This window comes from Cottoperca gobio, chromosome 24, assembly GCF_900634415.1.
Source record: "Cottoperca gobio chromosome 24, fCotGob3.1, whole genome shotgun sequence".
In the NCBI taxonomy this organism is placed as follows: Eukaryota; Metazoa; Chordata; class Actinopteri; order Perciformes; family Bovichtidae; genus Cottoperca; species Cottoperca gobio.
In genome coordinates this window covers 1,910,496-1,922,751 of record NC_041378.1, presented here as the reverse complement: position 1 = coordinate 1,922,751, position 12,256 = coordinate 1,910,496, and the positions used below count along the sequence as shown (strand labels likewise).

At 42.4% G+C, this 12,256-nt stretch overlaps 2 protein-coding genes across 2 annotated transcripts; both read right to left on the bottom strand.

Annotated features, from left to right (window-relative positions):
- Positions 1–275: 275 nt before the first annotated feature.
- On the bottom strand, positions 276–8,784 carry smpdl3a (sphingomyelin phosphodiesterase acid like 3A). Its single transcript, XM_029462822.1, has 8 exons — positions 8,543–8,784; positions 7,665–7,878; positions 5,218–5,362; positions 4,625–4,721; positions 3,403–3,566; positions 3,099–3,279; positions 2,763–2,887; positions 276–2,129 (listed from the first exon to the last, which is right to left on the bottom strand). Exons 1-8 carry the CDS (start codon positions 8,631–8,633, stop codon positions 1,824–1,826), a joined length of 1,323 nt encoding a protein of 440 aa, XP_029318682.1. The 5' UTR covers positions 8,634–8,784; the 3' UTR covers positions 276–1,823.
- A 1,365-nt stretch (positions 8,785–10,149) lies between these two features.
- On the bottom strand, positions 10,150–11,841 carry LOC115028925 (fatty acid-binding protein, brain). Its single transcript, XM_029462857.1, has 4 exons — positions 11,682–11,841; positions 11,374–11,546; positions 10,991–11,092; positions 10,150–10,426 (listed from the first exon to the last, which is right to left on the bottom strand). The coding sequence occupies exons 1-4, from the start codon at positions 11,752–11,754 to the stop codon at positions 10,376–10,378; spliced, it is 399 nt and encodes a 132-aa protein (XP_029318717.1). The 5' UTR covers positions 11,755–11,841; the 3' UTR covers positions 10,150–10,375.
- Positions 11,842–12,256: the final 415 nt, after the last annotated feature.

The window sequence follows — 12,256 nt, the reverse complement described above, 5'->3', positions numbered from 1 at the left end:
TTGGTTGAACAGCAGCGGCCAGCAGTGACCTCAGAGAGGGATGCAGAGAGCTTTACTGCGGTTACTGTGGCGACGCCATCGCCATGCTCACCACCGACTGTCTCCAGGGTTACGTCCTGTCGGGCCCCGAGTGGAGGGAGGCCCGGCTCTCAGCGACGGGGGCACATGAGGGGAAAGACTTTAACAAACAGACGACTCTCTTCTCTCAGTCTGAAGGTTTGAAAAACAACAAACGCTTCGAATGTTTAGCAAATAAAAAAGCAGTGAAACGGGAAAGATGTCCGAGCGACTCAACGTGATCCGAGAGCGTTTGTAATAAAGTGACATGAACACACGTTTAATAAATGACATGTAGATTTTGAGATGAGATTTCCTCGAGGTGCGTAAAGTTGTTCATTCATGTTTAACATTACATGATAAAGTGGTAGGTCCAGACATGTTCCGGCTGAGATGTCTGAACAGAACCAGATTGTTGTTGGGCTGCAGGAGACGCAGTCCTCCACTGATTCACCAGCAACATTATTCTATCTTGTGGAAATGTGTTTTTCCAGCCACTTCACGATCCCCAAGCTTCTCCTGAGGGGGCCCCCGCCTCCCTGCACCTCTCCCCCTCCCCTCCCCTCCCCGCCTCCCTGCACCTCCTGCCAAGAGCTTGTGCAGAGATCGAGCAGGTTTATCATTTGGCTCATTTTTTATTGCAGCTCAACTTTCGGGGATTTGTGTTGATGTATTTTTTTCATTATAAAAAATAAAAGAAGCTTTAAGGAGAAGTGTAATCAACATGTGGGGGGAGGACAAAAGAGCTGGGGGGGAGGGAGGGTGGAGGCTGAGAAACAACAAGAGTTTCTGGAAGGTTTGAACAGGAGAAGAATAAGATGGGGGGGCTGACGGGGGGAGGGGGGGGGGGTCAGACGAGATTAGTCGCTGCTCCTTTGCCTCCCTGCAGACACAAGTCGCCACACGTTTAAACTTAGCAACAGACGGTTTAAACAACAGATCTTTCTTTAGTATAAAACTTCACGAGTACCTGCAGGAGTCTCGCTGTTCGGAGTTGCACCTCACGATTGTTTGCACTTTTTGTAAGTCGCTCTGGACAAAAGTGTCGGCTGAATTAACTGTGATGTAATCAACTGCAACATTTTCAATCAATACCGTCTCCGGGGTATGTAACATCATCATGTTCTCGTCAGCGTTCAGTTTTAATGTAACGTTTCATTTCATGTGTAGCACCCCAAGCGATCCTTCTACACACATTAAATGCATTTGTGGTCAATTTCACATGTCTGTGTTTCAATACCGTCATGAAGTGTTGCAGTCTGTCTCTTCCTGCAAATGTACATTTCTAGCGTGGGGGGGGGGAGGTCTCTAACCCTCCTGGTCACTACACCCGGCTCACATATTCAAACGCGTCACATTATGGAAGATAAAGACTTAAATACGGTTCAGTACTCGACTTTTGGCAGCGATTAGATAATTCCAGAGATTAGACGTAATCCATAAACGCTAGAGGACACAGGGAATAAACTCTGAATGCAATAACTGTTTCATGACTGATGAGATGTAACCTGCTGAGTGACCTCATGAAGCTGAGAGGCAGGATCATCATGGCATATATGTAGAATATCACCTGTAGAAAGTACCCCCCCCCCCCGTGTATTTTGCTCTAAATTAAACTCCTCATTCACTTTGAAATGTGCATTTTATAGCCTGGACTGCACGTGGACGACCTCCGATAGCAGAAAGTAACATGTTAGATGCACAATCACCTCATGAGGAACCATCTTGGAGAAAAAAGGAACAAAAACAAATGACCGACTTCCCTGCTACCACAGTCCCTGTGAGACACATCTGGAGTAGGACAGCTGGTCCAGGTAGAGCACGGCACACACCTGGCTGAGCTTACAGTTTCCCTCGCAGACGACGCTGCTGTCGTAGTCGACCATGAAGTGGCTGAAGTACACGTGGAAGGCTTCGGTCTGCGGCAGCCTGAAGCTCAGGCCCAGCTGGAGGAGGCTCTGTGGCCGCAGGTCACTCAGTCCAAAAGCCTCAGTCATGATGTATTCAAGCTTCCAGTCAGATCTTTGTTTCTCGTTGGCTTCCGTCAGATTCAAATAGTACTGCCAGATATCCTTCAGCGAGAGAAAAGCACCATCGAGGGGGGGTGAGGGGGGGGGGAGAAAAGAGTCTTTTTGAATAACAAAAAACAGTTATTGTGTGTTTGTGTGCTGAGTGACAGCGTGATTAATCACCAGGAGGACGTCTTTCTAGGAGGTGTTGCAGAGCAGCACATCTTTAGTCTGACGTGCTTTTTATATACGCTTGCAAACATAACATTTCATTTTTTGAGATTTTATTGTGAAAAAACAAAACAGGGATCTCACTCGAGGACTTCGCTAAACCTTCATTTAGAGTCTTATTCGTTTACTCTGAGTGATTCCGTTCCTCCACCAACCACAGAGCGAGTACGCCGGTTTTATAAACTCCAGACATATCTGTCACTTCTTCATTCTCTCTTTCAAACTAACAAAGACGGTCAGTGGAGTCTGGTGGCGTCCAGGAGGAGAACATATTAACTGTATGTTTACTACGTTGATACATTCTAAGAATTGTCCCAATCTCTGTGGATTTCATTGATTGTATATTTAAATTCCACATGTGGCCCTGACACATATTTCTGAGCCTGTTTTTGTATTTTATTTCTCCTTCGTGAGTAAATATCTTAACGCTGACGTGAGCTGGTTGTGTGTCGCAGAGCTTCTCACCAGCACAGCGTAGTCCTCGGGGTTGTACAAGTACACGCGGAAAGCCGGGTTGTTGGAGTAAGGCTCGAACACAGATTTGATTGGCGTGACAGCCGGTGACACAAAGAGAGAATTCACTGGTTTACCTAAAGAACAAGAAAAGACAAAACACCACATCAGTGACTGAAAGCTTTGAGGTTACAGGATGTTCAGCTCAGTTTACTTCCTGTCTGTACATGAGAAACAGATGTTACTGAAATGACCTTCTGTAACTAAATGCATTGTGAAATCAAACCCCAAATGATGAGTCAACGTCAATAATCGCACTTAATGCGTTTGATCACAGATTCTTTTCACCTCGTTGGTCCAGCAGCACCATGACGCTGTCCCGGTGTGTGTGGCCGTAGAAATGTCCAGCAATGACGTGACTGTACTCCCTGAAGATGGCGACCAGCCGCTCGTTGTGGCTCCTTCTCACAGCCGTGGTGTTTCTGACGAAGGGCAGGAAGCCCACCGGTACGTGAGCGATGATGTACACCTGCAGCACGAAGGGAACCGCGTTCAGTTCACGTGCAAAAGACAAACAGCTTTGCGTTCAACAACGGATCAGTTAATCAGACAACGATATCAAAAAGGTCAAAGGTCAGGGGACGATGTTGACCTTCTCCAGGCTCTGAGCAGATTTCTCCAGGGTTCTCTGCAGCCACTCGAACTGTCCAGCAGGGTCCGTCAAGTTTTTTGTGACTTTATCAGGACCGTAGTAAAGGATGGTGTTGAGACTAAGAACACGCAGGCCAGGCTTCACCAGCTGCGAGTAAAAACCACCTGCAGCAGCAGAACAATGAGAAAGATAAAGATAAAGATAAATAAAGATAACTTCCTTGAACAGAGCGTTAGCATAACATGCACTGAGCATGCTCACATTGGCATGCTCACATTAGCATGCTGACATTAGCATGCTCACATTAGCATGCTCACATTAGCATGCTCACATTAGCATGCTGACATTACCATGCTCACATTAGCATGCTCACATTAGCATGCTCACATTAGCATGCTGACATTGGCATGCTCACATTGGCATGCTCACATTAGCATGCTCACATTAGCATGCTCACATTGGCATGCTCACATTGGCATGCTCACATTAGCATGCTCACATTAGCATGCTCACATTAGCATGCTAACAGGCTTAATGTGACATCCAAACATTTACAGTGGTGCATTAAGTAATTACTTAATCTACAGATTTAATTACCAACAATTTTGAGAATCGATTAAGAATTTAAATCATGTATCAAACCAAACATACTAAATATTCTCTGATTCCAGTTTCTCAAACGTGAGGATTTGCAGCTTTTCTCTGTTTTGTATTGTAATTGAAATTTATCTGTGTTTTGGAATGTTATTTTCTGAGATTTATCGAACAACTAAACTGATTTATGAATAATTAAAACAAATCATTAGTCGCAGCTCAAAATGTGTGAACGATATGTGCTGACATTCGATTTAGATTGTTGATTTAAGATGTGCATTAACTTATTACATAATGTTTGCATTGTGTTTCACATAAACCTCTTGAGTTATAACACAATATCTTTGTGCATGGGATCTTTTATAAACATCATAAACACATGCCTGTGGTTTTCTCCCTTCCTCATATTTGCAGATTAGATCAGATTAGAGCAGGTTTATAGAAGAAGTCAGAATGGAGAGATTACACAGCAGTTAGAAAAAGTATGTTTTGGTACGAAAACAATTTGTAATATTCAATCCAACATCTGAGTGGATTATGTACAAGTCCTTATCTAAAGAACTCGCATTATAGCCAAACCCCATAAACAATGGATTTAAAACCTTCTGACAATGTGACACATCGATACCTTGTGAGAGAGTGAGCAGAGCGTCAGGCTGCAGCCAGAGCTTCCACAGCTGAGCTGCAGCTCTGTAGACGGCGTTAGTGGACGTCGGCATCTGATCCTGCAAACAGATGCACGCACACTTATTGTTCTGCAGCAGTACGTTACGTGTCATTACAAACATGAACAGCAGGCTCACATACAGGCAGTTATAATAAAATAAAGACTTATAATGCTTTTTCTAAAATGCATTCAGTTCAATATTTAAAATAATTCAGTATCAGACATTAGGGTTTGCAAATATTGGCGTTTCATGAATACAAGAGGTCATTTGGTATCATCCAGGGTCAATAAGGAAGCTCAACGTGTAATATCCCTTTAAAGAAATGTGATATTTAACCAAACGCTGCCTTAAGAAGCGTTTCCATCTGAAATACTTGACTTGAAAATGCTCAAATTTAATTCTGGCACAAAATGTCACCAAAGTCCGAAAAAAAACGTTCCCTTCTTCCCTCTACTTCTGTAATATACTGGTGGGTAGGTGGGGTTACACCTTCAGTTCGACCCTAACCCTAACCCTAACCCATGTTCTGCTCATCATCCCGGCACATTGTTACCTGAGGCCAGTAGTCGTGGTTTCCCAGCGCAGGATAGACGGTCAGGTTGGGGAAGTATTGTCTGATGGTCCGGGTCATATTACTGATCACCTGGATCACTAAGTCTGTAGAGAGCTCGTCTGCAGGGACATGAGGTGGACTGTCGCTGGTGGAGAGGAGGAAGGAGAGCCACCATCAGTAACACAGATTACCTGAGCTGCAGAACAGCAACAGGGTGAGTGTTCTGGGTTTCTATAACTTTATATGAGTCAACAAGGAAAGATGAGAAGAAATGAGCAGAATGAGGACAGGTACGATGTGCTACTGGCTTTTATTTGTACTTCTAAAGTAGTGACGCTGTAGTCTTTTGGCTGAATTCTCTCTGATTAAGAATAAAGACTGCTGACGTACTCCATCAGTAAGTGATGATGATTGACAGCCAGCCGCTCCGTCACATCTCCGAAAAACGTTGCAGAAAATTTCCAAACAGCCGTTATTAAAAACTGACCACATACTGAGAATCTAAACGGATTCTTTCTCGACTGAAAGCATATTGAAACTTAATAACGTGACATATTGCCAGCTTTTAAACTTAATCTCACAGGACGGAGGGCCGGTCTCGAGGCACCCAGACGCAATGCATTGTGGGGCAGTTGAGTAGCTGCAGGAAGTCTCTTTCTCGCTTACGTTTAGTATAAATCCATATTTCTCACAAACACAAAATCTAAAAACACAAGCAGATAAACAATCAGGTTTTAAAATCAGTTTGGTTCAACTTTGACTTTTCCCATAAATAAATAGCTACTGTGACAGTAAAAGATTCCCAGCAAAGAGAATTAAGACTTTAAATGTCAAGTATCTGCAGAAAGGGATGAGTTACCTGTACTCTGCACTACTGTCGTTTCTGTCTCAGCAGAGCTGTAAGAACATAACTTCCACTGTGCAATGGATTTCCTCTTTAAGTGAAAAGGCAAACTCACGCCACAAAGCCCAATAACAATAGAATTAAGCACAGTAAACTTAAAAAGACTCCCTGGGGCGGAGGATTAAGTGTCAAGGCGTTCTCTAAGCATGTTTAATAAGCCTATGAATTCCTGGCTTAGCTGATTAATACAGAGCTGTATGCTGCTGATGCTCTGCTACTACTGCTGCTGCTCTGCTACTACTGCTGTTGCTCCTTCTGCTGCTGCTACTACTACTACTGCTGCTGCTCTGCTACTACTGCTGTTGCTCCCTCTGCTGCTGCTGCTGCTACTACTGCTGTTGCTCCTTCTGCTGCTGCTACTACTACTGCTGCTGCTCTGCTACTACTGCTGTTGCTCCTTCTGCTGCTGCTGCTCCTTCTGCTGCTGCTGCTACTACTACTGCTGCTGCTCTGCTACTGCTGCTGCTGCTCTGCTACTACTACTGTTGCTCCTTCTGCTGCTGCTGCTGCTGCTACTACTACTACTGCTGCTGCTCTGCTACTACTGCTGTTGCTCCCTCTGCTGCTGCTGCTACAGTTTCTCTTTGTAGAGAACATTTGTTTTCCAGTTGTGTAAAGAAAACACAGAGCGGTTCTTTAAGCTACTGCACCCGGAGTCAAAGCGTTAATGCACCGAACATCTGGAACTAAAGCTCAGACCTGCAAATCTTTCAATCAAAGTGCTGCTTATTATTAAATCTAATCATTATTAGTTTCCTACACAGCGCTAACTTTGACTCTTTAGCTTTTATTTCTTTTCACTTTACTTGTTTATATTCTTTTGGCTCTTTAATGGTATTTAAATGCACGAGCTGAGAACTAAAACCTGCAGAGAACTGAGAGGATATATCACCATTAGTTGCATGAATAATCCCACTAACTCAAAGTTAAGCTCATATTCTGATAATGATGGGAGATGGAGCTCGATGGAAATGTCATTAGTTCTGCAGGTATTTGGGAATAAACCAAGATATTTAAACTGATGATGCAGATAAAAGAAAAGTCAGGAGGTTCGTTAAAGGTTTTACAATGCATCCTGTCGGGAACATGAATATCTGAATCAAATAAAATGCCCCCCCCCATCTGGTACATCTGTTTTTAACTTGGCTAAAATGAAATAACTACAAATAAAATACTCCCTTGAGGAAGTAAAGGACATCCAGAGTCACTTCACTTCCTCATTCTTCAAGTGTAAAACCTCAAAGGACTTTCTCACACACACACACACACACACACACACACACACACACACACACACACACACACACACACACACACACACACACACACACACACACACACACACACACACACACACCGCTATTCTTTCTATGAGCTGGTTAGTCACATTACTGATCACCCGAGTTTCCCAACGAACAAAACGTTTAAAGTGATATTCTCGAAGAAGAAGAAGAAGAAGAAGAAGAAGAACAAGAAGAACAAGAAGAACAAGAAGAACAAGAAGAACACATCCATCATTATCTCCCTTCATCAGCGTACTGACCCGGTCCATATGATGAAGTCCTGTGGCTGTGTGAGCGGAGCCATGTGAGCGAAGGCTGACTGGATGAGGCGGTAGGGAGAGTCACACAGGAAGTCTCCGTACAGGCCGGGGTTGGCGACGGGGACTCCTTTGGAGGAGAAGCAAACCTTGGTGGGGTCTTGGGTCAGGTGGTAGGTGGGGTCCAGGTGGAGGTCAGTGATGTGCCAGAACCTGCCTGGATAGATGGAGGGACGGTGGATAAGAAGAATGGAAAGAAAATGTGCATGGGCTATTTCTTTACCGAAGACATTCTTGTATGATTGTTGTGCTGTGAGATAATAAGCATAAGTCCTATATTTTTTATATTATTAGTATTTATCTCACAGCACAGTCTCCTTTATTGAATTGTATTATAACTAGTATTAGTATTTCATTCCTGTTTTGCAATTAAAGTAAAAAAACAAACAAATCACAACTACATGTTAGGAGCGTGCGGTTCTAAAAAGACGTTTCAGGCCAAACTCCGTTTAAAAAATTAGTCAAATAACAGGTCTTTGATCATCTACCAACAAAATGTAACTTTCATAGCAAAATGTAACACTTAACATATATCCACAATATCTTAGGGTGAATTCGGCGGACATCACATCCACCAAGCAGCACTACATTTAATAATCTTTACATTTAATAATCGACTTTTATAGCTGAACCACAAAACTGGCAACCGCACGTTTCATATTGTTCATCCCGCTAAGTGTAGCAGATAATACAGAAGTGTTAAATCACACTGTTCATTGTGTGTGTGTATACAGTGTGTGTAGTCCTGTGAATTGTGACACAAGGCAGAGATAAACGGCTAGACTTCCACCTGAGATCTCATTAGCGGGAAGTCCACTCACCTGTGCCCGGCAGGTAGCTGCTCTCAGTGGGCGCCGCCGCAAGAAGAGCCGCGACGCACAGCAGCAGGACGAAACACCAAAGTAGTTCCATGTTTATCGAGTTAAAAACCGACAGTATAGTTTCTCACATAGTCTATAATATATAAACGAAAGTAGATAACCATGGCAGGTCATTCTCCTCTGAAATAAACAGGAAGTAAAGTGGTCATGTGACCTGTGTTCTGGAGCTCAGGGGGAGGAACTTCTTGGAACAAGTCTGCAGGAAGGGATGTGGGATGTAACTAAGTACATTTACTCAAGTACTGGAGGCCTTCTTGGGTAAAGGTTAAGACTTTGCATACAAATTATATCGTGATTTGTATAAAATAGGATGCTTTGTTATGTATTTATCTACCTAACCATATGTGGACTAGTTTAAAGTGGCTCCACTTTGACCAACTACAACAGTAAAATGCTGCTTATCTCCATGGAGTATCTTTTATTTCTGATGCTTTTGGCACATTTGCATATGAACAGCTATATTACTGTAATAAATTACTTTTGCATTGCAGGGGTTTTACTTAATGTGGTGTTTTTATAGTGTGATATCGCTGCTTTTACTTCAGTAAACCAACGGAATACCACTATACAACTATTTTTTAGAAGGCCAAAGAGGTAAAACTACTAGCTACTACCATTTAATAATCATGTGACCCCTCAAATTTATCTTGGGATTTAAAGGGTCAGTTCACCCAAAAATGACCTCTAGGGGTATAAAGCCAAGCAGGTAATTGTGGTTCCTTTTGTCTCAGATTTTTAGCGTCTCTGTTCCGCTCCTATACACTGAAGGTGGATGTCATTTCATTTCTGGTGCTCACAGCTTTAAAAACAAATATTGTAAAAAAAATCAGCAGGAGCATATCTTATAAATATGACCGAATAAAATGATACGACCGGCATGAAAACAAATATAAAGTGCATAAAAAACTCAGCAATACGCTGAATTAGTGGGAGCCTTGAGCTCGCGTCTCTTTTCCCTTTTCAAAGCTCTTTAAAGACGTTTGTTTCCTCTCATTGTTGCTTGTGGGCTTAATTTTTGAAGTAAAGTATCACATGACTGACGAGTGTCTTGACATGTGTCAAGGGACACAGACGCACAGACAGATGTATCCAGTGATTTTTCAAAATAAAACCTCTTTCAAAATAAAATATTTTTTTATTCAATCTTTCTGTGCGGCCCGGTACCGGTCCGCGGACCGGTGGTTGGGGACCGGTCATTTGAGGCCTTAAAATCACATCTGAGACAAACTGTTTGATTTCTGAGGGGAACATTTTGTATATTGATGCAATCTCTCCAACTTCATCCCAGAAAATGGTTTCATTAAGTCGCTAGTTTTGAAGCTGGGGTGGACATTTTTTGTAAATTGTGTCGAAACACAGAAACACTATACGTCCTCACGCAAAGAAGGTTTCTTCAGTTTCCCTCCTCTACAAGGTCAGAGGTCAAGGTTTAGTTCAATATCTGAGGGCCGAACACCTTTATCTGAGTTTATTTATCATATTATTCTCTCATCGACCATAATGAATGATGGAAACATTACAACACACACAAGAGAAAAGGCAAAACATAGAGTCTCTGTGTTTCTTTATTTTAGTTTCACACAGGGTTGCAAAGACGATCCATCCGCCATGACAGAAATGTTTTCATATAAAATAAAAATAAATCTTACAAAACATGTGCAGCCTGCAGGCAGACATGTGGAGGAGGATGAAGTGCAAAGAGAAGCATACAGTCAATAATAATTATAACATCAACACTTCTTGGCCGGGTTGGGATGCTGTCAGTCGGAGCGCTCATGCCTTCTCGTAGCTGCGCACCGCGTGGATGTCTTCAAAGGTCAGATTCTACGGGCAGAGATGAGAGTTACTATGTCAGGGAATTTAATGTTCCTAAATCTGTCATCTTACCAACAGTAAACAATATTGTGTAAGCACTCAGTTCTGTGTTTCAGTGGAGAATCTGGTTGAATATACATATCATTCATCACAACAAAACAAAAACAGATTGTTTGCTGTGTTTTAGGAGCTTCAGAAAGACAATCAAACCGTCTGAGATGAGCCCAAAGAGACGTCCTGCAGAGGTTTTAAATGCACAAATGATTCCTAAATCAAGTTTAACAAACTATGAAGATAGCCAAGTTTATTTCCCACTAATATAAAATCTTCTGAGTTTAAGATTTTAGTCTTTATTCGAGAGCACACAGATAAATAAGTGATGAAATTATAGGAAATTCACCTCTGAGCTCCTGAAACATCACGAACACTTTATAAAAACAATGCATTTCATCTTGATTTATTCCAACAACCTTCCCAGATGAGGACTTCTATGTGTCTCTTTGTATTTTCACAGTAAACGCTCCATTGATAAAGTCAAACAGAACATGAGTGATCCGGCTGTGTTTCTCTTACCATCACCATCTTGCCGTCCTTCATTTCTCTGACGAACTTGGTCTCTTTGCCGTCCCACTTCTGGACGTGGACCAGCTTGTCTCCGTCTAGGGTCACTGTGGACTGGAAGACAAAAGAGAAGAATGTTTTTAGCAAGTGAGGCGGAAAAAAAGTGCATTAAGATGCTGCCAAATGCTGCTTAAGATGTCAAAGCCTGGCCCCTGAGCCACACAGATACAAAGGAACCCCCTCCCATCCCCCCACCACCAACTCTGAATTTGAACAGAATTTAATTTGGAGAAGAAAATACTTTGAAAGTTATTTTCTACCCGACACACTGGGGTAAGAATGAAATCTTGGATCAAATAATATGCATGACTTTTTACAATCTTTTTTTTACTCACTTTGCAGTTCCTGTCGTCAGCGGTGGTCTCTTCAAACTCCTCTCCCAGCTTGAAGGAGATCTCTGTGTTTTTGAAGGTGCTCTGGGTGCGGACCACCACCTTGTCGCCCTCCTGGCTGATGAGAACAGTCGGCTTGGTCACATTACCAACCTGCCGGGTGGCAAAGCCCACACCTGACCAGGGCACAGAGGTCAAATACGGCTGTTAAAGGCAGTTTCACGACCAAAAAAAAAGCACATTTTCTGCAAAAAAACATACTAAAACTAAAAAAGAAAATGGAAAACTGTAAGAAAAAGTCTGTTACTCACCGAGGGCTTTCATGTACTCATCAAAATTCTCACTGTCGACCAGTTTCCAAGTGGCACAGAAGGCGTCGACCATGATGAAGGTTTCAGAGGCAAAGTAATCTCCACACTGAGCAAGCTGCAGCTTTTGCAAGTTTCCGTCCGTGTGTTATTATTCTGCTCCTTGTTATTATGCATGTGGGTGGGTGGTGCCACTCGTCCTATTGGCTCAGGAGATCTTCTCTCACTTGTGATTGGGTGTTTAAATTGGGTCATGGTCTTACGAAGCTTTAGAAAAGAAAAAAAAGCTAAATTAGCCCATTTGTAAGCCTAATGATGTAATTACTCTCAATCACGGCTGTCAGGTGGCTTCGGTGAGATGAAGTGTGGAGCTATCTCAGCCTGTGCAAACGCACTTTTAAGAGAAACCCAGATATTCACACGCATTTCACCAAAATAAAAGAATTTAAATTTAAATTCAACACCATTAAAATCCCTTTAAACTTTTACACTTCTGTTATGTGAAACTGTGCTTCAGAGAGTTGGTGGTAAATGATCTTTATGAGGTAATCCTTATGTATGTTTTAATTAATTTCCTC

Bases quoted from the DNA above. Each gene is read 5' to 3' on its own strand.
- smpdl3a (XM_029462822.1), bottom strand. From the start codon at position 8,633: ATGGAACTACTTTGGTGTTTCGTCCTGCTGCTGTGCGTCGCGGCTCTT. The intron at 3,567-4,624 runs GTATCGATGTGT...CTGCTGCTGCAG, and splicing joins TCTGCTCACTCTCTCACAAG to GTGGTTTTTACTCGCAGCTG. The intron at 3,280-3,402 runs GTCAACATCGTC...TTCGTGCTGCAG, and splicing joins CTGCTCAGAGCCTGGAGAAG to GTGTACATCATCGCTCACGT.
- LOC115028925 (XM_029462857.1), bottom strand. From the start codon at position 11,754: ATGGTCGACGCCTTCTGTGCCACTTGGAAACTGGTCGACAGTGAGAAT. The intron at 11,547-11,681 runs GTGAGTAACAGA...TGCCCTGGTCAG, and splicing joins TGAGTACATGAAAGCCCTCG to GTGTGGGCTTTGCCACCCGG. The intron at 10,427-10,990 runs GTAAGAGAAACA...CTCTGCCCGTAG, and splicing joins AGGACGGCAAGATGGTGATG to AATCTGACCTTTGAAGACAT.